This window comes from Centropristis striata, chromosome 18 (assembly GCF_030273125.1).
Source record: "Centropristis striata isolate RG_2023a ecotype Rhode Island chromosome 18, C.striata_1.0, whole genome shotgun sequence".
Taxonomy (NCBI): domain Eukaryota; kingdom Metazoa; phylum Chordata; class Actinopteri; order Perciformes; family Serranidae; genus Centropristis; species Centropristis striata.
In genome coordinates, this window is record NC_081534.1 from 36,268,831 (window position 1) to 36,293,522 (window position 24,692).

A 24,692-nucleotide genomic window follows, 5' to 3' on the forward strand; every position below is an offset into this window, starting at 1 on the left:
CCAGATCTACTGTTATTATTAATAAATGCTTGATCGCAATTCCACCCTGGTTCATCCCTCAAAATGTCACAATATTGATATAAATATGGATACACTGGCTGTGTCCCAATGTCAAGGAAGGATGCTCAAACGGCTGGATTTGAAGGATGCCACGTCATCGACATCCGCCGAAGGACTGTCCCAATGTCGAGGATGCTCCGGAGGACAGAGTCCTTCTTCTGCCCAAATTGCAAGGATGCATGTGTGTATCCTCCGTGCGCTCCCATTACCCATAAAGCATTGCGCACACCGGTCTACCGGGAGATTTAAAAATGGCGAGCGTAGAAACAGCGACGCTAGCGGCGCAATATGCATTTAAATAAGTATTTACAGTTTACACTGAATGTTGTCACATAACTTACAAAACGTGTGTTCAAAGTCAAGCAAAAACATAAACATAAACAAATGCCAGAATATTTGTCTAAAGATAATAAACGTCATCTTGATACATTGCCGGTTAAGTTAATTAATGCCGTCTCAGTCGCTAAAGTTATTGTTTATTAATTTATATGTGTCCGATGATGATGTACTATGTGCAACTGTGCAATTCAGAAAGTTATACATTTCTTTATTGTGTTTACAGGGACCGAAAGTCCGCTATTATCCGTTATTGTTATTTATAATATAATAAATAATAAAAAAATAAAAAATCACAGAATATATTTCCATGATGAATTATGCGCCGCTGCATTCATGACACTAAGTAGCGGCCGAATTCAGCCAGGATCAGTTAACCCTATAAAGCCAAGTGTATCATATTTGATACACAAGTTTTTGAGACCTATACATCATCAGTGTGATATTTTTTTCCTGAAAAACCTGATCATGTGTTGAAAAAAAAACAACTGAGCAACAAATTGCACAAAAATACAAGATATAGCAAAAATTATATGCAGGTTCCACTGGTGGATCAGTCATTGCTGCGTGAAAACTTCATATCAGCAGATGTATGATGTTGTGTTATATGGAAAAAAATATTTTGCATGTTTGAGGAAAATGTTAAAAGAAAGTAAAGCCTTAAAAGGTTAAAAATGTTGGGTTTTATATGTTTTTGTTAGTTCAAGAAAAACAAACTGTGAGCAACAAATTGCACAAAAAGAACTGATGTAACAAATATGATACAAATTAGAATCATATATCCCTATTGTTTTTGGATTTTTTTTTTAAATTATCTGTCAGCAGGTTCAATAAACACTCAAGTTTAAAAAAAATAAATACAAATCTGGCAATTATTTAATGGTTCAGGCTTTATAGGGTTAAATATTCAGGTTTAATCCACTTTATGGTTTTTACTTGATAAATCGTGGAGATTCAACCTTAAAGCATCTTCTTCCATTTTCACAAATATGTGTCAGAGTGCTGATGCCAGAGACACATTCATGTCGTGAACTGATTTTGAAATTGCGGAGCTGAATTTATTTATTTATTTTTTATTAAACTGATAAGAACAGATACTACACTTGATCTTAGCCAAAGGGCCGAGAGCGGCGCTGAAGTTAAGCAGGACGTCCAATTACGCAATGACGCACAGCTGCACTCCGAAGGCTGTCCCATTAGTGGTTACACCAGTCAAAGGAAGGACTCTTGCCTTGCCTTCGGAGGACCCGACTCTGAAGGAAGGAACCTACCAAGGAAGGATCCTTGACATTGGGACACAGCTATTGTGTTAATATACAGTGATATCTACAAGCATTAACAGATGAAATGCAGTGATGTATCGTTTTATTTATGTTAGTATTAGTTAGTTGGTAGTTCTATTTATTATTATTTATTATTAGCATAATTACCAAATATTCTGGTAAAACTAATAATATGCTCTGGCCTTTGGATTGCCACTTTTATGAGTCTGTCCACTCAATAAAATAAGTTATAAAAAACATTTTAAGTAAATGTGAAGTAAAAGTTATAATCTTTGTTTGAAAAACAAAAAAACAAAAAGACAAAAAAAACACCGGCTGACATAGGTCTCCCTTGTGTTGGAAGCGAAGTTTATTCTTTAATGAAATTGTCTACTTTCACATATCTAACATTCATTCTACTGTGAAATTTAAGACACTATCATTATTTTTTAGAGTTCAAAAATACACCTCAATTCACCTTAACTCACCATTTGAATTTCAGACATATTTTCTGGAGAGAAGACAAGACAAGACAAGACAAGACAAGACAAGACAAGACAAGACAAGACAAGACAGTAGGGTGACTAAAAAATTGGGCACTGATGACGGTTGAGGGGGTTAAGTGAGTCCAACAGCCTTTGTGAACAAAAGGTGCTTGAGGAGATTTTTGAACATGTCCAGGGAGGAAACATGTTGGGTTTGTGCTGGGAGAGAGTTCTAGAGGGTGGAGGCTGTGGAGCTGAAGGCACGAACCCCAAAAGGTTTTAGTTTGGTGCAGGGGGTGATGAGCAGACCTGTCAGAGGACCTCAGGTTACGGATGGTGTGGAGGGGTGGAGGAGGTCAGGGAGGTATGGAGGGGTGAAGGCGTGGAGGGATTTGTAGGTCAGGAGGAGGAGTTTGTATTCGATGCATGATTTACCCCGGAGCCAGGAGAGGTGGATGAGGGTGGGGGTGATGTGCTGCCAGGGCCTGGACCAGGAGAGAACAGCAGAGTTTTGAATATATTTAAAAAGGAGAGAGAGGGTTGTCTCCAGAAATGTAACTGGTTTAGAGTGGTTTAGGGTTGGTGTTCATGTTAAAGACCTCGGAGGTAGATGTCCTGAATAAGGTTGATTTATTTTGGCTTTTGGCATTTACACACAATAATAAACCAGGGAGGTACATATGAATACTGGAAAAGGTAATGAAATTGTGAACTGTTTGTCTAATGCTGTATAGAGAGAAGACTAACATGTCACAACATGGCAACCCACACAGCAAGTATGGTGCATTCAATGGTGTAGGAACAGCCATGGTGCATTCGAGAGCATCGGACATATGAAAACTGAATGGAACTTAGTACAATAAACAACTTAACAACACATTAACAGCATGAGCTTTCTAACAATATTGGAGCCTGTTTAGGGATTTGGTTGGGAGCCCTGACAGGTTGTCCAGGACGGAGGTGATGAAGGAGCTTACACTTGTTTATCCTCCAGACTATGAAAGAGTGAGTGAGAGTGAATCTGCAGCTGTCCACCTGTGCATGACTCCCCAACTGGAATGCTTTTATATTATATCATTTTATTTTTATTTGCATCTGTATATAGACAAACCTGGTGATAAATTCATTATTTAATTTCCCAGAACATGATTGTGTCCACTAATAACCGGCCAATGTTTTATTAGGTTAGATGATAAAGGGAAAATGTAAATAATGTCACTCATCACAGCTACACTCAGGAATGATCAGCCTCACATGGGACTGATAAAAAAAAGTGAGGGTGTGACGGCGTCCTCAGCTCAGACGCTCACAGACACCAGGACTGACGAAGATGAAGACGAGCAGCTCCTTCTCTCCCAGAGTTTCCTCCACACATGAAGGTGGAAAGTGTCTGTAAGTCGACCTGAAGTGAGTTCAGCAGGTGAGAATCCTACCAGAGGAATCTGTAAATGTTTCATCATCAGGATACTTTGATCACATCCTGCTGCGTCACTGTTTCACTGCACAGGAGGAATGTTTCTTGATGCTCATTGGCTGTTTTAAAAAGTATATATATGAATTATTCTGCAGAATTTCTCTCTGAGTTAAAGAACAATGGTTTTAGACAGATTTAAAAGTAATGTTTGTGTTTCTCAGGTAGAATCGACTGATTGTGATCATCAGTGAAACATACCTGACGTGTCTGAACTGGTCTGACAGCTTGGATCCACTTGGCTCAGGTGTGTTCATATTTCTTAACTGTTAATACTCTGAAGTTATGTGCATAAATGAAGTGTTAAGTGGTCAAATGCAGACATCTTTTAACAATGAAACCTGGTTTAACTGAACAGCATCAGACATATGAAAACTGAATTAGCACAGTCCAGGTCTCAACTGTCCAGAGGCTTAAAGAACCTGGATGGATGGAGCATTTCATGCCATTTTAAGAGGCTAACAAATGAAAAATGATGTTGCATTTGCATTCAAATCAGTCCAATACGCACCAATGAACAAAATACATGCGGGTCCCTTATTTTGCAAATGTTGTTTTTTGCCTGCAGTTGTTTCAGTTTGTATGCCAACAATTTTGCTGATTTACCCCCACTTCATAATATCTTTGTTTCATGTACAGTATTTTTTTGTATATAAATCTCATTAATCTCTGCTTTTTTATTTATTTCCTGATTTATGTGCTCTTCCAGTTTTTCTTTATGCTCTCTTTCTAGCCTTTTTAGATCTGATTTTAGTGTGTCAAGTCTTAACTGTCTTGTCTTTTTTAAATATGCTGATTTAGCTATTATCTTTCTGTGTGTTTAATTCTGCTGGCTTCTGGATCCCACGTTAGGCTCCTGTCTACTCACCTGCCTCATCTGTTGCTACGCTCCCAGTCCTGCTTCTCACAGTGCAGTTGCTTGTTTCTGCAAGAATCAAAGTCATTACCAATTAATCCCGCTATCTTGTGTGCTGCAATTGGGTCCTCACCACATACGTTTCAGTCAACCACCATCTGACAACACTGAAACACACTTTATTTCATTTTCATACCAAATTTCCATCAACAATAGTTAATTTATAAAGAAATACGTACATTTTGTGCGGGTTTACTCTGCCTCAACCTGGAGCACCATTTGTCTTACAGTTCAAAAGTCAGTAAATATGGCTATCCAAGTTATTAATAATTCTGAAAAAATTCTCATAAAATCATTATATTGTCAAATATAAAGTCTAATTATTATCTTTATCAATTACCATAATAGTGTTAAGTAAAGGTTGAAGGAATTTGGAGTTCTTTGCATAGAAAAGGTTGGCATCATGCACTTCTGTATAACATTAAATGCACACAATGTGTATTCCTAAAAGCTTTTATTGAGAAGAAAGCAAATTAAAACAAAACACACAATTTCTAATCTAAGATAGATTATTTTTCTGTTGACCAATTAGTCAACTCATTGTTGCAGCTCTGATCCAACGACAGTAAAAAACGGACTAAATTTTTGCTTAAAACTAATAAACCTATCTTCATCATAACACAGTCTGTATTTTAAAGGTGACAATTTATTTTTGGTTTCTTTTGGATCTTTGCAGCGAGAAAAAATGGCAACACCTCAAGGGGTCCTCTTAGGAATTTTAAAAGATTTGGGAGCTGAGGACTTTAAAGAATTTAAGTGGTTCCTGCAGCAGCAGGGGGAGCTAGAAGGCCTCCCAGCAATCCCAAAGAGTCAATTGGAGGATGTAGATCGGACTACAACTGTAGATCAGATGTTTCAGACCTACAGTATAAACACGATGCAAGTGACCAGAACAGTTTTAGTGAAGATAAATCAGAATGAACTGGAGAAGAAATTATCAAACACCTCCTTCGAACCTGAAGGTAAGTCAGAATCATTATTATTATTATAAAATTGGATGTAACAAAGATGAAGTTGAAGATTAAAGAGACTTCAACAAACATGAGGTGTGTAGTTAACATCTCTCTGACCTACAAATATAGACACGTTTACTGTGTTGCACTTTGGATTGTAGAACAAGCGACCAAAAACACATCCAGCAGAGAAAGAAAATTAAAGTCTCTCAGAGAACAAAAATGATGAACCAAAGGTAGACAATCCTGTTTTGGGCTGTTTCTAGCTGGTTAAAATGTGCACACACTCAAGTCTGAGCGTTTGTTTGGACATTAAATTCCTCGACTGGACTTGAACACTTTCTGGTTTCTCTGGTTTCACCTTTTCAAGTCAATTTTATTTACATAGTCTAAAATCACAAATCACAGATTTGCATCAGACTAACTATAGGCTTTGTCAAAGAGAAAAGTTTTAAGTTTCCTCTTGAATAAAGAGAGGGTGTCTGCCTCCCGTACTGAGACTGGGAGATGATTCCACAAGAGAGGAGCTTGATAACCGAAGGCTCTGGCTCCTAGTCTAGTTTTAAGGACTTAAGGAACCACAAGTAACCAAGAATTTTGGGAGCGTAGTGCTCTAGAAGGGTAATATGGCACTATGAGGTCTTTAAGATATGATGGTGCCTGACCATTTAGAGCTTTGTAAGTAAGAAGAAGGATTTTAAACTCAATTCTGGATTTTACAGGGAGCCAGTGCAGCGAAGCTAGAACAGGAGAAATATGATCTCTTTTCTTGGTTCTTGTCAGTACAAGAGCCACAGCATTCTGGACTAACTGAAGAGTTTTAAGGGATTTATTGGAGCAGCCTGACAGTAAGGAATTACAGTAATCTAACCTTGAAGTAACAAAAGCATGCACTAATTTTTCTGCATCCTTTTGAGACAGGATGTGTCTAATTTTTGTAATATTACGTAGGTGAAAAAAATGCAATCCTTGAAGTTTTTTTGATATAGGGAGATCCTGATCAAAGATAACTCCAAGATTCCTTATGGTGGTATTGGAGGCCAGGGTAATGCTATCGATGCTGATTAAGTTTTTAGATAATGAGTTTCGGAGGTGTTCAGGTCCCAGCACAATCACTTCCGTTTTTTCCGAGTTTAACATTAGGAAGTTACAGACCATCCAGGTTTTTATGTCTTTAAGGCTGCATTAAGTTTGGCTAGCTGATCAATTTCACATGGCTTGATTGATATATACAACTGAGTGTCATCAGCATAACAGTGAAAGTTAATTCAATGTTTTCAATTGATATTACCTAGAGGGAGCATATAAAGGGTGAATAAAATTGGTGCAAGCACAGAACCCTGTGGAACACTGTGGTTAACATCAGTGCGCACGGAGGATTCATTGTTCACATGAACAAACTGGGAACGATCTGATAAGTACGATATAAACCAGCCCAGTGCCGTTCCTTTAATGCCAATTACATGTTCCAGTCTCTGTAATAGGATACGATGGTCAATTGTATCAAATGCAGCACTCAGATCTAGTAAGACAAGGACTGAGACCAGTCCTTTGTCCGAAGAAATTAAAAGGTCATTTGTAATTTTTACCAATGCTGTTTCTGTGCTATGATGAGTTCTAAATCATGACTGAAAGTCCTCATGTAAACTATTGTGTTGTAGAAAATCCCAAAGCTGATTTGCGACTGCGTTCTCCAGGATCTTAGAGAGGAAGGGGAGGTTAGATATTGGTCTATAGTTTGCTAAAACACCAGGATCTACATTAATCTTTTTAAGAAGATGTTTAATTAAAGCTACTTTAAAGGATTGTGGCACATAGCCTGTTAATAATGACAGGTTGATTGCATCTAAGAAAGAAGTGCCCGTTAAAGGTAGAACCTCTTTAAGCAGCCTTGTTGGCATGGGGTCTAGGAGACAGGTTGACGGTTTAGATGAAGAAATCATTGAGATTAGTTGTTGGAGAGTGATGGGAGCGAAACAATCTAAATATATATCAGAGTTCAGGAACTACTGTAGTTATCAATCGAGCTGAACAGATTTCACACATAAAAAAATGTAAACACTTGTTGGAAAACAAGGTCATGGCTCTTATTCACTGTAACAACCCCTCATTGGTTTCATTGTTCTCCTCATTCAGAGATTCTTGCTGAGTGCCAGAGAAAACTCAAATCCAAATTACAAAAGAAATTCCAGTCTGTGTTTGAGGGGATCACTAAAGCAGGAAACCAGATCCTTCTGAATCAGATCTACACAGAGATCTACATCTTAAAGGAAGAAACTGCAGAAGTCAACATGAAGCATGAGGTCAGACAAATTGAAACAGCATCCAGGAAACCAGACAGACCAGAAAAAACAATCAGACAAGAAGACATCTTTAAAGCCTTACCTGTAAGAGATGAAACAATCAGAACAGTGCTGACAAAGGGAGTGGCTGGTATTGGGAAAACAGTCTTAACACAGAAGTTCACTCTGGACTGGGCTGAAGACAAAACCAACCAGGACATCCACTTCACATTTCCATTCACTTTCAGAGAGCTGAATGTGCTGAAAGAGAAAAAGTTCAGCTTGGTGGAACTTATTCATCACTTCTTTTCTGAAACCAAGAAAGCAGGAATCTGCAGGTTTGAAGAGTTCCACGTTGTGTTGATCTTTGACGGTCTGGATGAGTTTCGACTTCCTCTGGACTTCGACAACACTGAGGTCCTGACTGATGTCACAGAGTCCACCTCAGTGGATGTGCTGCTGACAAACCTCATCAGGGGGAAACTGCTTCCCTCTGCTCGCCTCTGGATAACCACACGACCTGCAGCAGCCAATCAGATCCCTGCTGATCCCTGTGTTGTCATGGTGACAGAGGTCAGAGGGTTCACTGACCCACAGAAGGAGGAGTACTTCAGGAAGAGATTCAGAGATGAGGAGCAGGCCGGCAGAATCATCTCCCACATCAAGACATCACGAAGCCTCCACATCATGTGCCACATCCCAGTCTTCTGCTGGATCTCTGCTGGAGTTCTGAAGAAGCTGATGAAAATCAGAGAGGGAGGAGAGCTGCCCAAGACCCTGACTGAGATGTACATCCACTTCCTGGTGGTTCAGTCCAAACGGACAAATGTCAAATATCATGGGAAATCTGAGAGAGATCCACATTGGAGTCCAGAGAGCAGGGAGATGATTGAGTCTCTGGGAAAACTGGCTTTTGATCAGCTGCAGAAAGGAAACCTGATCTTCTATGACTCAGACCTGACAGAGAGTGGCATCGATATCACAGCAGCCTCAGTGTACTCAGGAGTGTTCACACAGGTCTTTAAAGAGGAGAGTGGACTGTACGAGGACAGGGTGTTCTGCTTCGTCCATCTGAGTGTTCAGGAGTTTCTGGCTGCTCTTCATGTCCATCTGACCTTCATCAACTCTGGAGTCAATCTGATGGCAGAAGCAAGATGGTGGTCCAAAGTCTTCAGAGACAAACCAAAACATCTCTACCAGAGTGCTGTGGACAAGGCCTTACAGAGTCCAAATGGACACCTGGACTTGTTCCTCCGCATCCTCCTGGGTCTTTCTCTGGAGACCAATCAGAACCTCCTACGAGGTCTGCTGACACAGACAGGAAGTAGCTCACAGACCAATCAGGAAACAGTCCAGTACATCAAGAAGAAGCTCAGGAAGAATCTGTCTGCAGAGAGAAGCATCAACCTGTTCCACTGTCTGAATGAACTGAATGATCGTTCTCTAGTGGAGGAGATCCAACAGTCCCTGAGATCAGGAAGTCTCTCCACAGATAAACTGTCTCCTGCTCAGTGGTCAGCTCTGGTCTTCATCTTACTGTCATCAGAAACAGATCTGGACGTGTTTGACCTGAAGAAATACTCTGCTTCAGAGGAGGCTCTTCTGAGGCTGCTGCCAGTGGTCAAAGCCTCCATCAAAGCTCTGTGAGTGGATATATTAATAACATGAAACATGATTTCTGTAATACAAGATAAATACAACATTTTAGTGATGTTCATCTCTTTTCCTCTCCAGGTTAACTGGTTGTAAGCTCTCCGAGAGAAGCTGTGAAGCTCTGTCCTCAGTCCTCAGCTCCCAGTCCTCTAGTCTGAGAGACCTGGACCTAAGTAACAACGACCTGCAGGATTCAGGAGTGAAGCTTCTGTCTACTGGACTGAAGAGTCCATTTTGTGAACTGAAAACCCTCAGGTCAGTATTCATTGTCATTCACAGCTGATATTTCAAATCCTTTCAGTTCAATTTAAATGTAGCTCCATGTTAGTGAAGATGGGTAACTTCTGTAGGATTCTCATGCTGAGATAGTGTTCTTAAAATCTGTATTCATGTTATTTCCTTAATTCCAGTCTGTCAGGCTGTCTGATCTCAGAGGAAGGGTGTTCTTCTCTGGCCTCAGCTCTGAGGTCCAACCCCTCCCATCTGAGAGAGCTGGACCTGAGCTACAATCATCCAGGAGACTCAGGAGTGAAGCTGCTGGAGGATCCACGATGCAGACTGGACACTCTCAGGTATGGACAGATAGACACTCTCAGGTACGAACAGACAGACAGATAGACATTCTCAGGTATGGACAGACAGACAGACAGACAGACAGACACTATCAGGTACGGACAGACAGAGTGGACACTCTCAGGTATGGTCACAGACAGACAGACACTCTCAGGTATGGATGGACAGACACTCTCAGGCACGAACAGACAGACAGACAGACAGACAGACACTCTCAGGTATGGACAGACGGACAGACACTTTCAGGTATGGGCAGACAGACAGACACTTTCAGGTATGGACACAGTACAGAAAGGACAAACAATACAATTGTCAGAAAATAAAATGTCAAAACGTAGTTTTACTTTAAACTTTAAACTTAAAACTTTGAATTTAGAAAACCTTGAAAACCAAATTCAAAAGGAAAGGTTAGCATTAAACATAAAAACATCATTATGATTGTTATGAAATGTAAAAAAAGCTTTTCAATTGTATAGATATTGTTTGGTCTGAGGGTATTCCTTCACTGTTTGGCTTCCAGCTACAGCGACCACTGTAGTCCAACTTTATTTCTCAAATGCATCATAACAGAGAAGCAGTCTCATTAACTCATGAATCCTCTGATCCACAAAACCCCTCGCAGCTTTGACAAGCCAAAACATCCCAAATCATATCCAAGACCTTGACCCAAAGCACTGAAGAGGGACACACCACACGCACAATGTCGGTAGAGCAGCTAACGCTAGCCTTGTTGGTGACTGAGCTTGAAAAGGACCAGATTAACATCACACAAGAGCTGACACCTAATCAAGACATCACTTTCGCCGATTCAGACAACATTGGAAGCTGTTAAACTCCAAGTTGAGTTGTACGCGGTCCGTTTTAGTGGAGTGGAGGACACACTCACAGACCACCATGACCGGATTCTTGGGTTGTAAACCTCCACAGTGGAGCTAAAGGCCACCCTCTGGGACCTCACGAAGGAAAACAGCAGTTTAAGGGACATGCTGGACGGGTATGAAAATAGGTAGATGCGTTTGAATCTCAGGGTCCTCGGGGTTGTGGAGGACAGTGAGCGGGGACAATGTCCACTGAAGTTCATGTCTGAACTCTTGGTCAAGGTGCTAGATGACGAAAGCCTCTCAAAACCCCAGAGCGGGAAAGATGCCACAGAGCGCTGATGCCTAAACCGAGTCTCCACACACGCCCGCGGCCATTTATTCTCTGTTCCACCGCTTTCAGGAGAGAGAGCGTGTCTTTCAACTAGCAATAAAGAAGCACCAACTGAGGGCAAGAAAATCCTTATTTTCCCAGATCTGAGCGTGTGCGTACAAGAGGGTAAAATCACAGTTTTATCAGAAAGGGATCAAGTTAGGGATGGGAGGTGGACCAATTTGACTCTTATTAACCACAGGGGGTCACTTTTGAACAGACTTTCACCCAACGGACTACACTCAACATGGATGTGACGCCCAGTCACCAGTCTCATCATGCTCTCATGGCGACTGATTGCTTTGGTAACTGAACACTGTAAGTGCCTTGTAGCCTTGCTCTTTGGATTGACTTTTCCCTACAGGCATGGCACCTTAATACACAGGAATAATTAGGTTTTATTAAGCGTTGGCTATTTTTAGTTCATTACATTTTACTGCATAATGCCAGATTTCTATTTTTTTTAATCTCATGTGGACTTTGCACATGTCCCTATCTCAGAACTGATTTCTCTAAAACAATGTGAATTGCGTGTTAACTAAGTGAGACACTCCCTGCCAATGTGTTTTTATTTGTGTTTTATCTTATTCCTTGTTCTGAAGAGGCACTATAATGCACAACTTTATTCTGGTTTAATAAATTATTGGCCACTTATCTTTGATTTCATTGTATTTTACTCCGAGGCTTATTGGGTGTTCTCATTTGAATTGCTATTTTGATACTGTGACCAGTTATTTCTTATAAATGCCTAAGATAATCTTTAGTTGGTCTCTGTTCAGCAGTCGCTGTGGCATTGTTGAACCCTCATATTGAACTGGCTGAACAATCAAGATTTAAGGAGAAAGGGACAAAATTAACCTGATTATTGGTATTATCAGAGATATGAGAAGATCTGTTAGATACATTTTCCCTCTGAAGCCCATCTCCAACTTAATTTCATTTTATTGTCATTATATTGATCTATTTCCGTTCTTTCTTCCTCCTTTTTAGGCACATGTTCATATCCTGATGTTCTCTTTATACATCCATGGTTTATATTGATTGTGGCGTTATGTTAAGAAATAATGCTTGGAGAGCTCTCCCAGGGAGAAGAGATAACTCAAGGATAGTTACAAGGAAGTTAAGTGTTTATAAAAGGGGGGGGGGGGGGGGGGGTATACAGTATATTTTCATTAGAGGTTACCAAGATGACAAACTACACTATACTATCCCTATCTATCCGACCCATCTCATTTTACTTGGTTGACCAAAGAGCTGCTGAGTCTCTCTAATTGTTTACTTTTTCTAGGATTGGATATGAACACATTTTTTGATTGCAATTCAAATAGGTCTATTCCATCCATTACGCATGCACAAGCTTTATCCCCCGAAACTTAAAAGAACTTTGTTAAGGATATAAATCTGTCGCCTCAGTTACCCGGTCATGCCGCTTTGCACTTTACAACATCAGAAAAATCAGACCTTACCTAACTCAACATGCCACTCAACTCTTGACACGAGCTGTTGTCATCTCAAAACTTGACTACTGTAACGCCCTCCTATCAGGCTGCCAGCCTGCACAGTAAAACCGCTTCAGATGATCCAGAACGCGGCGGCGCGCCTTGTCTACAACCAGCCAAAAAGGTCACATGTCACTCCGCTGCTCATTGAGCTCCACTGGCTACCTGCTGCAGCCCGCATCAAATTCAGATCTCTAATGCTGGCCTACAAAGTTGTCTCCGGCACTGCTCCTACCTACCTGAACGCCCTGATTCAGACATATGCTACCTCAAGACCGTTGCGCTCTTCCAATGAACGGCGCCTGGCTCTGCCCCCCGTTGGTCCAAGGCAATCCAGACTCTTTGCACTTCTTGTCCCCCGCTGGTGGAACCACTACCAGTTCCTACCAGAGCAGGGGCGTCCCTCTCTACCTTTAAAAAACTCCTGAAGACCCATCTCTTCAGAGAGCATCTTCTCTCCTAGACCACATGATAAGTCTACTCCTCAAAGAATTGTCACTAGCAGTAATAGCTCTTATTGCACCATACCTTGATTGTTTGCTTTTTACTCTTCCTGTAAGTCGCTTTGGATAAAAGCGTCTGCTAAATGACTAAATGTAAATGTAAATCTGGTTGATATTTGGAGGGCTCAGAACCCTATGGCTAGAGATTACACATATTTTCCCCCACATCATAAAATGTCCTCGAGAACAGATTACATTTTGTCTACACCAGACTTGATTCCAATCATAGAAAAGGTGGTTTTCTTATCTTGTTATATCTCTGACAATAATGCAATAATAACCTCAATTGATTTCGTTTTTTTTAAAGGTAATCCCTCCATGTGAAGGTTTAATACAACTATTCGGAGAAACGAAATATATCTTGCACAAGTTAAACCCAAAAAGTTGTGGATAAGGTGTGTGATCTGGTGGAGAGGAAGCTCCCACTGGAACCTGCACTTCCTCTCCTAAATGATGACTCCAGGCTCAAGATCGCTGGAATAGAACATAAACTCTGGTTGGCTGGCATGACTGCAGCAAAGAAAATGATCGTTCTGAGGTGGTTTACACCGCACCATTTATCAATAAAACATTGGCTACAAGCTCTCCTCGAGGTGATCTAGCTGGAGTGGTCATCAGCTCATATTGATAATGCTAAGATAAGAACATTGGAGATGTGGAGAAAAGCTGCAGAGGACGTTAAAAAATTACTGTCATGACTTTTGAAACTCTCATCTATGGTAACTCTCTACGTCCAGTATCCTGATCATCACTTTGGCTTATTAGTTTTTATTTTTATTTTCATGCTATAAACTTCTCACTAGAAAACTGTGTGCTCCGTAAGGAGGGGAGATATGGGAGGGAAGGGAGGGAGGAGAGAGGGGTGTGTCCTGTAGGTAATGTATGTGTTGTGTACAAGTTTGTGATATTAATGTTGAGTGTAATTATTAAAATGAATGTAATTATTGTAATATTGTAAAGTGAATAAATAAATAAAAAGTAGATAACAGAAAACCAAAATGAATGATTAATGTCAACATGTTCCCACTCTGTACATCTTCCAACACTTCCTCTCATCAGACGCTCAGATTCAAACATGAATGACACAATACAAACTGAATGTGATGGTGAAACTGATCTGAGAACAGTCTGTAAACTGTTCAGCTGTTCATGTGTGAATGCAGGACAGACTGTTGATTTTAAGGGACCAGATTTCACATTGTGTTTTATTATGAGGGAGGACAGTTCAGTGGTGACTGAGCTCTTAATATTTATACATCACATTATCTTTTTGAAGAGTTTCAGCCTGTTTCTCTGCCACACTGACACACTGAGGAGCTCTGCTTCATGTTGAACAGCAGTTAGGACTCATGTTGGATAGAAAATCATTGTGACTGTGTTTCTTCCTCCAGGGTGGACCATGGTGGAGAGCACAGGTTAACACCTGGTCTGAGGAAGTGTAAGTGTGGATTACATTTGACTAATGAAGACAAAACAGCTTTAAATCAAAGTTAATAGTTGTGGTATTTATTCATTAAAACATGACTGACAACATGTGTCATCATTAAACTCTATCGAAATGATCAACATGAGGACACAAAGAAAGAATAAACCCTTCAGATGTGTCTGATGATAAACTGCTGCTGTGTTGTGTCTTTTTCTCTCCATCAGATTTCTGTCAACTCACACTGGACACAAACACAGTAAACACAGAGCTCAAACTGTCTGAGAACAACAGGAAGGTGACGCATGCAACAGAGTATCAGTCATATCCTGATCATCCAGAGAGATTTGACTACTATCCTCAGCTGCTGTGTAGAGATGGTCTGACTGGTCGCTGTTACTGGGAGGTCGAGTGGAGAGGAAGAGTTCATGTAGCAGTAAGTTACAGAGGAATCAGCAGGAAAGGAGGCAGTGGTGACTGTTGGTTTGGATGCAATGATCAGTCCTGGAGTCTGAGGTGCTCTTATGTTGGTTACTCTGTCAGCCACAATAAGAGACAAACACGCCTCTCCTCCTCCTCCATCTCCTCCTCCTCCATCTCCTCCTCCTCCTCCTCCTCCTCCTCCTCCTCCTCCTCCTCTGGTAGAATAGGAGTGTATGTGGACTGTCCTGCTGGCTCTCTGTCCTTCTACAGAGTCTCCTCTGACTCACTGATCCACCTCCACACCTTCAACACCACATTCACTGAACCTCTTTATCCTGGGTTTAGGTTGACCTTTGACTCCTCATTGTCTCTGTGTGGTCTGTAGGACGGAGACGACTTCCTGTCCTGTGGTCTGAATGTTGGATGAAGCTTCACTTTGTTTAACATTTGATTCTCTGATTGTTTCTTAAATGTCTCAAATGTTTTCTTCTTATAAACGGTGAAATGATCTCAGGGCTGAACTCTGATTTTCTCTTGAATCCAGTTTTTTTTGGAGCAGCGTCTTGTAGCTGCTAATGTCTGTCGTGATTGATCTCAATAAAGGTTTAAAGACTCACGAGAACAGCAGCTTCTAACAAATGTAAATCTGATTCTGTTTTAAAGAGGAATAAAGACATTACCTTCACAATCCAGAGTCATTTTCTCATTTTGAAAACTACATGTAGTCTTATGTTTATGTTCAGGATATTCTGATTAATTAAATGATAAAAGTCAAAAACTTTTAATCAAATTAGTCAACAAAAATAAAATAATAACAGTGAAATTTGATTTCTCCAATGTTCAGATTTATGTCTTGGAAATATATGCTTATTATTTAATTGCATATATTTAAGTCCTCACTTCATTTGCATATTTAAACATCACATTTCAGAAAACTTCAAAGAAAAATAATAATTGTTTAAATGTCAGTAATCAGCTGGATGGAGACAGCAGCAGCCAAAAGCAATGATAATAATAATAATAATAATAATAATAATAATAATAAGTATTATTATTATTTGATTTGAGATGTATTATTATTAAATTAAATGCATTAAAAATGAAACTAAATGAATAAATAAAAGACAATCATAAAGTTAATTTGGGGAAATCAATATAAAGGTAAATTTATATTCAAATAAATCAAAAACAGAATTTTTTTTCACATTTGATTCATGAATTAATTTCTTCATTTGTTTTTAATATTAATGTTTGTACATTTAATGGCATATTAATAAATTTATCAATAACATAAGATAAATAATGACAATAAGCCACTGAATGCACCAAATATTATTACAAACTATGTAGGAAATCATGAATGTATAAAGTTTGGCGATGTGAAATTGATGTTGAAAGTTACATTTTTTTAAATTAACTATTTTACCATTTCATTCATTGATTTGTGATTCATTTGATGCATTTGAGTTGTTTTTAAACAAAAAACATTTTTAATAATTTGAAAGTTTAAAGTTTTTTAAATTAATTTGAAAAAATAACTATAAAAAAATATATTCGTGAAAATTAAAAGTAAATATTTGTGCTCCCGGTACGGACACAGCTGATCTCTTTCCGTTGGAATAAACACAAAGAATCTTTCAATTCAGGTGAGAAACTCATGAAAAACTTTGTGTGATGAAACAAATCAGTCCTGATTGTTTTTGTCTTTCGCTGCCGAACTTGGTGTAAAAACCGTTGATTTTAAATCATGTTGTCTTATTTGTAAACAAGCAGCTGTTGATGAGTTGGAACTAAAACACCAGCTGAATCTCTGCTGAGCTCTCTGTCCTTCGGCATGTGTTCAGCCGCTCAGACTTTCTGATGCACATTTTAAAATACTTTCAAATGTGCTTTTATTGTGACGTTAACGTCCGAATCCACCAAAACACACAGCAGAAACTGCGTCATTCTTTTAGAGTTAACGTAAATAAAACGGACTTTTAACAGAAACAGAGAGCTTTCTGTTGGATTCTGACTTTGCAGAATTCATCTGAATATTGTGTTTATGTCAACAGAATTAAAGCTGTTGATGTTTTTTTGCACTCTTTAGTTAAATTGTGAAGAAACCTTAAATTGAGTGAGTTTTAAAGGGAGTCTGGTTTGGGACCAGAGCCAGTCAGCTGTGGGGTCACAGAGAAACATCAGTTTAATGCTGACAGGCCTGATTGATCCACATATTAACAGCAATGATTCACTTTTATTTTTAAATTTATTTTTTTAATGTAATTGAACTTTTCACAAAGAATCCTTCAGTCAGCTGTTTCCTGTTGGCTGTTTGTCTTGAACCATCAGTAAACATGAACTTTGTGACGAAGATAAAGTTTCTTCTTCAAAGAATCATTTCAGCGATTAAAGGTCACCAGATATTTATTAATCAAATATTTCATTATTCATGTAATTTAATTTATTGATGACAATGAAACATTTAAAAAGCTTAAACCAGTTTTTTATTTCTTCATCCTCTTCAGGGATTTTAGGATGGCTTTTTACAAATAAATGATACCTTGCACAGGGTTAAATTAATGTATGATTTTTTATGTCTAACAGTTATAGGATGCTTCATGCTGGAGCATCAAAACTGTAAAAAGGGCGTTATTATAAATGCTTCCCCTCCCATGAGGATATCAAATATTTAAGGATGAACATGAGCAAGACTTGTGTGGGTCTCCTGATTCAAAAGTGGGATTGGATGACTATCAGAATTATTAATAATTACCATAAATTATTATTCATTATAATAAATTATATGACTTAATTTAAGTTATATCTTGAGTTGGGGCATCATTCTGTAAAACAGAGCCAATTCACCTAAATCATAAAGTCACAAAACTATTATTGTGGAACACTGATTAATAATTAATTTAATAATTACAATCACATTAACATATTCATATTTAGAAGCGGTTGAAGGACTTTAGAAATTATTGTCATAGAAGAGGCTAATATATCATTAACTGTGTACAACATCATTGGTCTCATCTATGAACTCAGTGACAGAGAAAAGCTCACACACCACACACACACACCACACACCACACACACAGCTGTTAATACTTGTGTACTTTTACTTCTGATACCTTAACTTTACATGGAGCGGATAATACTTGTGTACTTTTACTGCTGATACTTTACATGGAGCTGATAATACTTGTATACCTTTACTGCTGATACCTTACATGGAGCTGATAATACTTGTGTACTTTTACTGCTGATACTTTACATGGAGCTGATAATACTTGTGTACTTTTACTGCTGATACTTTAAATGGTGCTGATAATACTTGTGTACTTTTACTGCTGATACTTTACATGGAGCTGATAATACTTGTGTACTTTTCCCAGTCAGACCAGTGTCAGAAACCCAGTCAGAGAGAGATAAATCAGATGATGTAGTTCTTCTATCTGTCCACTAGATGGTGCTGACTAACATCTGATGAAATGAAGCTCAGAAGTGTGTTTGTGAAAACACAGTTTCTCAGGACATTGTGTTCGAGATTAGTAATTTTGAGAACACTATGTTTTAATGGGGATATAGTGTCTGTAGAGTGATTGCGAGGACATTCAGTTTGAGGACCATGTGTGTATGTGACAATGTTTATGAGGACAATCAACTTCAGCAGGAAACAGGATATAGCTAATGAACAGAAAAAAATAACGATCAATTAATAATTAAATTATGTTGTAGTGATATGTAATGCTCAGTGGAGCCCCTGGTGGACAGGAGTGGAACTACAATAAAGTTTTAACAATAGATATTGTATGTCCCCCTGATGCTCTGATGTCCTGTGCTGTTTGTTTCTTTTAGAAGCTGTAGAGGGATCAATTTTTAATAAAGCTGATAATATTTGTGTACTTTCACTGCTAATGTTTTGAAGACAAATTTTGTACTTTTACTGCTGATACTTTAACTACTTTTAGGTGATAATACTTGTGTACTTTTTCTTCTGATATTCTAATTACTACAAGCTGATAATATGTGTGAACTTTTGCCTCTGATACTTTAACTACTACAAGCTGATAACACTTGTATACTTTTACTGCCGATACTTTAACTTCATGAAGCAGAAAATACTTGTGTACTTTTACTGCTGATACTTTAACGACAACTTGTGTACTTTTACTTCTGATACTTTAAAGACAACTTTTGTACTTTTACTGCTGATACTTTAACTTTGTGAAGCTGATGCTATTTGTGTGCTTTTACTGCTTATACTTATACTTAAAAAATACTTACTTATGTACTTTAACTTCTGATACTTTAAGTATGACAAGCTGAAAATACCTGTGTAGTTTTACTACTGATACTTTAACTACTTTAAGCTGACAATACGTGTGAACTTTTACTGCTGATACTTTAACTACTTTAAAGTGATAATATTTGTGTACTTTTACTGCTGAATGTTGTTAGAAAAATTGCATGAGGAAACCTTGAAAATTGATAATCTGTCACCGACAGAAAAAATCTGTCACCAACAGAAAAACCTCACCATTTTTCTGCGCATTCTTTGATGGGGAAATGAAGAGCTGGAGAACGTCCAAGTTTCTCAGTTTAACAAAAGTTTTATTACAATACGTCAAAAAATGTGCACTTTACAGAGATCTCCGGGTTCAACATTAACTCATGTCCCTGAATACAAACAGACGTGTTTCAGTTCGTGAAGTCTGAACCACGACTCCCTCCCTGGAACCCATTAAAATAACCTTACATTTGTTTACAAAACATGCTGGTCGATTTCCTCCAGGAAGTCCCGCCTTCTTGATCCGCTCATTCGCCAGTCTTCTTTCATACCGTCACACATCAGGCCACCTGGGCAATACAATCACTGCTGCCCATAACAAAGCCTTGTGGCCTGCTAACAAACTTGTTAGCACAAACATTTTTCCTTGTTATGACTTACAGAGATTCTCACACGGGATTTTCATTCGGCCTTCTGTGGTCTCCCCTCTCCAGACACACATACACACACACACACACACACACACACTCACACTCACAAACGCACATACACACACACAGCAAAAACTGTGCACCAATATATCTGGATGTCATTCTTTGTGATTTATAGAATCTTAATCAGTTTAAGCAAATGGAATATATGTAATTAAAGTAATCATAGTTTTCTACATCAATATTAACACACAAACACAATCAATGTATCAAATTATATTGTCTGACTTAATATAAATGCATAGAGATATTTATTACAGTCAAGGTTTGACCTTTGATAGTGACCTGCGTCACTCACAGAGAACAGAGACAGAAGCAGAAATAAAGCATAAAACCATTTACCAATATAGAAAATAATCAATTATTTTAACAATGTTCAACTTCATGATGCCGATAATACTTGTGTACTTTTACTTTTACTGTTGATACTTTACATGGAGCTGATAGTACTTGTGTATTTCTACTGCTGATACTGTATATGAAGCTGATAATACTTGTGTATTTCTACTGCTGATACTATAAAGACCACTTGTGTACTTTTACAGGTGAAACTTTACATGGAGCTGATAATACTTGTGTACTTTTACTGCTGATACTTTACATGGAGCTGATAATACTTGTGTACTTTTACTGCTGATACTTTACATGGAGCTGATAATACTTGTGTACTTTTACTGCTGATACTTTAAATGGTGCTGATAATACTTGTGTACTTTTCCCAGTCAGACCAGTGTCAGAAACCCAGTCAGAGAGATAAATCAGATGATGTAGTTCTACTATCTGTCCACTAGATGGTGCTGACTAACATCTGATGAAATGAAGCTGAGAAGTGTGTTTGTGAAAACATAGTTTCTCAGGACATTGTGTTCGAGATTAGTAATTTTGAGAACACTATGTTTTAATGGGGATATAGTGTCTGTAGAGTGATTGCGAGGACATTCAGTTTGAGGACCATGTGTGTATTTGACAATGTTTATGAGGACAATCAACTTCAGCAGGAAACAGAATATAGATAATGAACAGAAAAAAATAACTATCAATTAATAATTAAATTGTGTTGTAGTTATATGTGATGCTCAGTGGAGCCCCTGGTGGACAGGAGTGGAACTACAATAAAGTTTTAACAATAGATATTGTATGTCCCCCTGATGCTCTGATGTCCTGTGCTGTTTGTTTCTTTTTTTAAGGCTGTAGAGGGATTACTTTTTAATAAAACTGATAATATTTGTGTACTTTTACTGCTAATGTTTTGAAGACAAATTTTGTTCTTTTACTGCTGATACTTTAACTACTTTTAGGTGATAATACTTGTGTACTTTACCTGATGATACTTGATAGTACTTGTGTACTTTTTCTTCTGATATTCTAATTACTACAAGCTGATAATATGTGTGAACTTTTGCCTCTGATACTTTAACTACTACAAGCTGATAACACTTGTATACTTTTACTGCCGATACTTTAACTTCATGAAGCAGAAAATACTTGTGTACTTTTACTGCTGATACTTTAACGACAACTTGTGTACTTTTACTTCTGATACTTTAAAGACAACTTTTGTACTTTTACTGCTGATACTTTAACTTTGTGAAGCTGATGCTATTTGTGTGCTTTTACTGCTTATACTTATACTTAAAAAATACTTACTTATGTACTTTAACTTCTGATACTTTAAGTATGACAAGCTGAAAATACCTGTGTAGTTTTACTACTGATACTTTAACTACTTTAAGCTGACAATACGTGTGAACTTTTACTGCTGATACTTTAACTACTTTAAAGTGATAATATTTGTGTACTTTTACTGCTGAATGTTGTTAGAAAAATTGCATGAGGAAACCTTGAAAATTGATAATCTGTCACCGACAGAAAAAATCTGTCACCAACAGAAAAACCTCACCATTTTTCTGCGCATTCTTTGATGGGGAAATGAAGAGCTGGAGAACGTCCAAGTTTCTCAGTTTAACAAAAGTTTTATTACAATACGTCAAAAAATGTGCACTTTACAGAGATCTCCGGGTTCAACATTAACTCATGTCCCTGAATACAAACAGACGTGTTTCAGTTCGTGAAGTCTGAACCACGACTCCCTCCCTGGAACCCATTAAAATAACCTTACATTTGTTTACAAAACATGCTGGTCGATTTCCTCCAGGAAGTCCCGCCTTCTTGATCCGCTCATTCGCCAGTCTTCTTTCATACCGTCACACATCAGGCCACCTGGGCAATACAATCACTGCTGCCCATAACAAAGCCTTGTGGCCTGCTAACAAACTTGTTAGCACAAACATTTTTCCTTGTTATGACTTACAGAGATTCTCACACGGGATTTTCATTCGGCCTTCTGTGGTCTCCCCTCTCCAGACACACATACACACACACACACACACACACACACACACTCACACTCACAAACGCACATACACACACACAGCAAAAACTGTGCACCAATATATCTGGATGTCATTCTTTGTGATTTATAGAATCTTAATCAGTTTAAGCAAATGGAATATATGTAATTAAAGTAATCATAGTTTTCTACATCAATATTAACACACAAACACAATCAATGTATCAAATTATATTGTCTGACTTAATATAAATGCATAGAGATATTTATTACAGTCAAGGTTTGACCTTTGATAGTGACCTGCGTCACTCACAGAGAACAGAGACAGAAGCAGAAATAAAGCATAAAACCATTTACCAATATAGAAAATAATCAATTATTTTAACAATGTTCAACTTCATGATGCCGATAATACTTGTGTACTTTTACTTTTACTGTTGATACTTTACATGGAGCTGATAGTACTTGTGTATTTCTACTGCTGATACTGTATATGAAGCTGATAATACTTGTGTATTTCTACTGCTGATACTATAAAGACCACTTGTGTACTTTTACAGGTGAAACTTTACATGGAGCTGATAATACTTGTGTACTTTTACTGCTGATACTTTACATGGAGCTGATAATACTTGTGTACTTTTACTGCTGATACTTTACATGGAGCTGATAATACTTGTGTACTTTTACTGCTGATACTTTACATGGAGCTGATAATACTTGTGTACTTTTACTGCTGATACTTTACATGGAGCTGATAATACTTGTGTACTTTTACTGCTGATACTTTAAATGGTGCTGATAATACTTGTGTACTTTTCCCAGTCAGACCAGTGTCAGAAACCCAGTCAGAGAGATAAATCAGATGATGTAGTTCTACTATCTGTCCACTAGATGGTGCTGACTAACATCTGATGAAATGAAGCTGAGAAGTGTGTTTGTGAAAACATAGTTTCTCAGGACATTGTGTTCGAGATTAGTAATTTTGAGAACACTATGTTTTAATGGGGATATAGTGTCTGTAGAGTGATTGCGAGGACATTCAGTTTGAGGACCATGTGTGTATTTGACAATGTTTATGAGGACAATCAACTTCAGCAGGAAACAGAATATAGATAATGAACAGAAAAAAATAACTATCAATTAATAATTAAATTGTGTTGTAGTTATATGTGATGCTCAGTGGAGCCCCTGGTGGACAGGAGTGGAACTACAATAAAGTTTTAACAATAGATATTGTATGTCCCCCTGATGCTCTGATGTCCTGTGCTGTTTGTTTCTTTTTTTAAGGCTGTAGAGGGATTACTTTTTAATAAAACTGATAATATTTGTGTACTTTTACTGCTAATGTTTTGAAGACAAATTTTGTTCTTTTACTGCTGATACTTTAACTACTTTTAGGTGATAATACTTGTGTACTTTACCTGATGATACTTGATAGTACTTGTGTACTTTTTCTTCTGATATTCTAATTACTACAAGCTGATAATATGTGTGAACTTTTGCCTCTGATACTTTAACTACTACAAGCTGATAACACTTGTATACTTTTACTGCCGATACTTTAACTTCATGAAGCAGAAAATACTTGTGTACTTTTACTGCTGATACTTTAACGACAACTTGTGTACTTTTACTTCTGATACTTTAAAGACAACTTTTGTACTTTTACTGCTGATACTTTAACTTTGTGAAGCTGATGCTATTTGTGTGCTTTTACTGCTTATACTTATACTTAAAAAATACATACTTATGTACTTTAACTTCTGATACTTTAAGTATGACAAGCTGAAAATACCTGTGTAGTTTTACTACTGATACTTTAACTACTTTAAGCTGAAAATACGTGTGAACTTTTACTGCTGATACTTTACATGGAGCTGATAATACTTTTGTACTTTTACTGCTGATACTTTACATGGAGCTGATAATACTTGTGTACGTTTACTGCTGATACTTTACATGGAACTGATAATACTTGTGTACGTTATAGGGGATCATTTTGGACATCCCATAATATGTTTTTTTTCTGGCATATCTGGCCATATTATGTTCTAATATGAATAAACAGACTATAATCGACCCATTTTAAGCATTTATAGGCATTTTAAAATGTAACCATTTCTGACAAAAATCGCCATGTAATAGTATGACTTTTGTTTTAGCATGTCATTTTTGAACACAATATGGTGTTTTTTTTGTTATTTGTGCAAAAGCCACCCTACTTCACAACAAACTATGATGGGAGTTTCGGATTGTTTGAAAATTTTATTCTCCTTCTTTTATTCTGCTTCCTTTCATCTGTCAGTGCTGAGCTTCATTTCAT

At 37.9% G+C, this 24,692-nt stretch overlaps 2 protein-coding genes and 1 non-coding gene across 3 annotated transcripts; 2 read left to right on the forward strand and 1 right to left on the reverse strand.

Moving 5' to 3' along the window:
- Positions 1–1,344: 1,344 nt before the first annotated feature.
- On the reverse strand, positions 1,345–1,531 carry LOC131991732 (U2 spliceosomal RNA). Its single transcript, XR_009396166.1, has one exon. It is a non-coding gene; the product is annotated as a U2 spliceosomal RNA (small nuclear RNA).
- Positions 1,532–5,215: 3,684 nt separating this feature from the next.
- Positions 5,216–9,528, forward strand: LOC131990772 (NLR family CARD domain-containing protein 3-like). Its single transcript, XM_059355886.1, has 2 exons — positions 5,216–5,492; positions 7,620–9,528. The coding sequence occupies exons 1-2, from the start codon at positions 5,216–5,218 to the stop codon at positions 9,410–9,412; spliced, it is 2,070 nt and encodes a 689-aa protein (XP_059211869.1). The 3' UTR covers positions 9,413–9,528.
- LOC131990773 (neoverrucotoxin subunit beta-like) lies at positions 9,437–15,657 on the forward strand. Its single transcript, XM_059355887.1, has 5 exons — positions 9,437–9,445; positions 9,516–9,673; positions 9,829–9,990; positions 14,576–14,622; positions 14,835–15,657. The coding sequence occupies exons 1-5, from the start codon at positions 9,437–9,439 to the stop codon at positions 15,413–15,415; spliced, it is 957 nt and encodes a 318-aa protein (XP_059211870.1). The 3' UTR covers positions 15,416–15,657.
- The last annotated feature ends 9,035 nt before the right edge of the window (positions 15,658–24,692 follow it).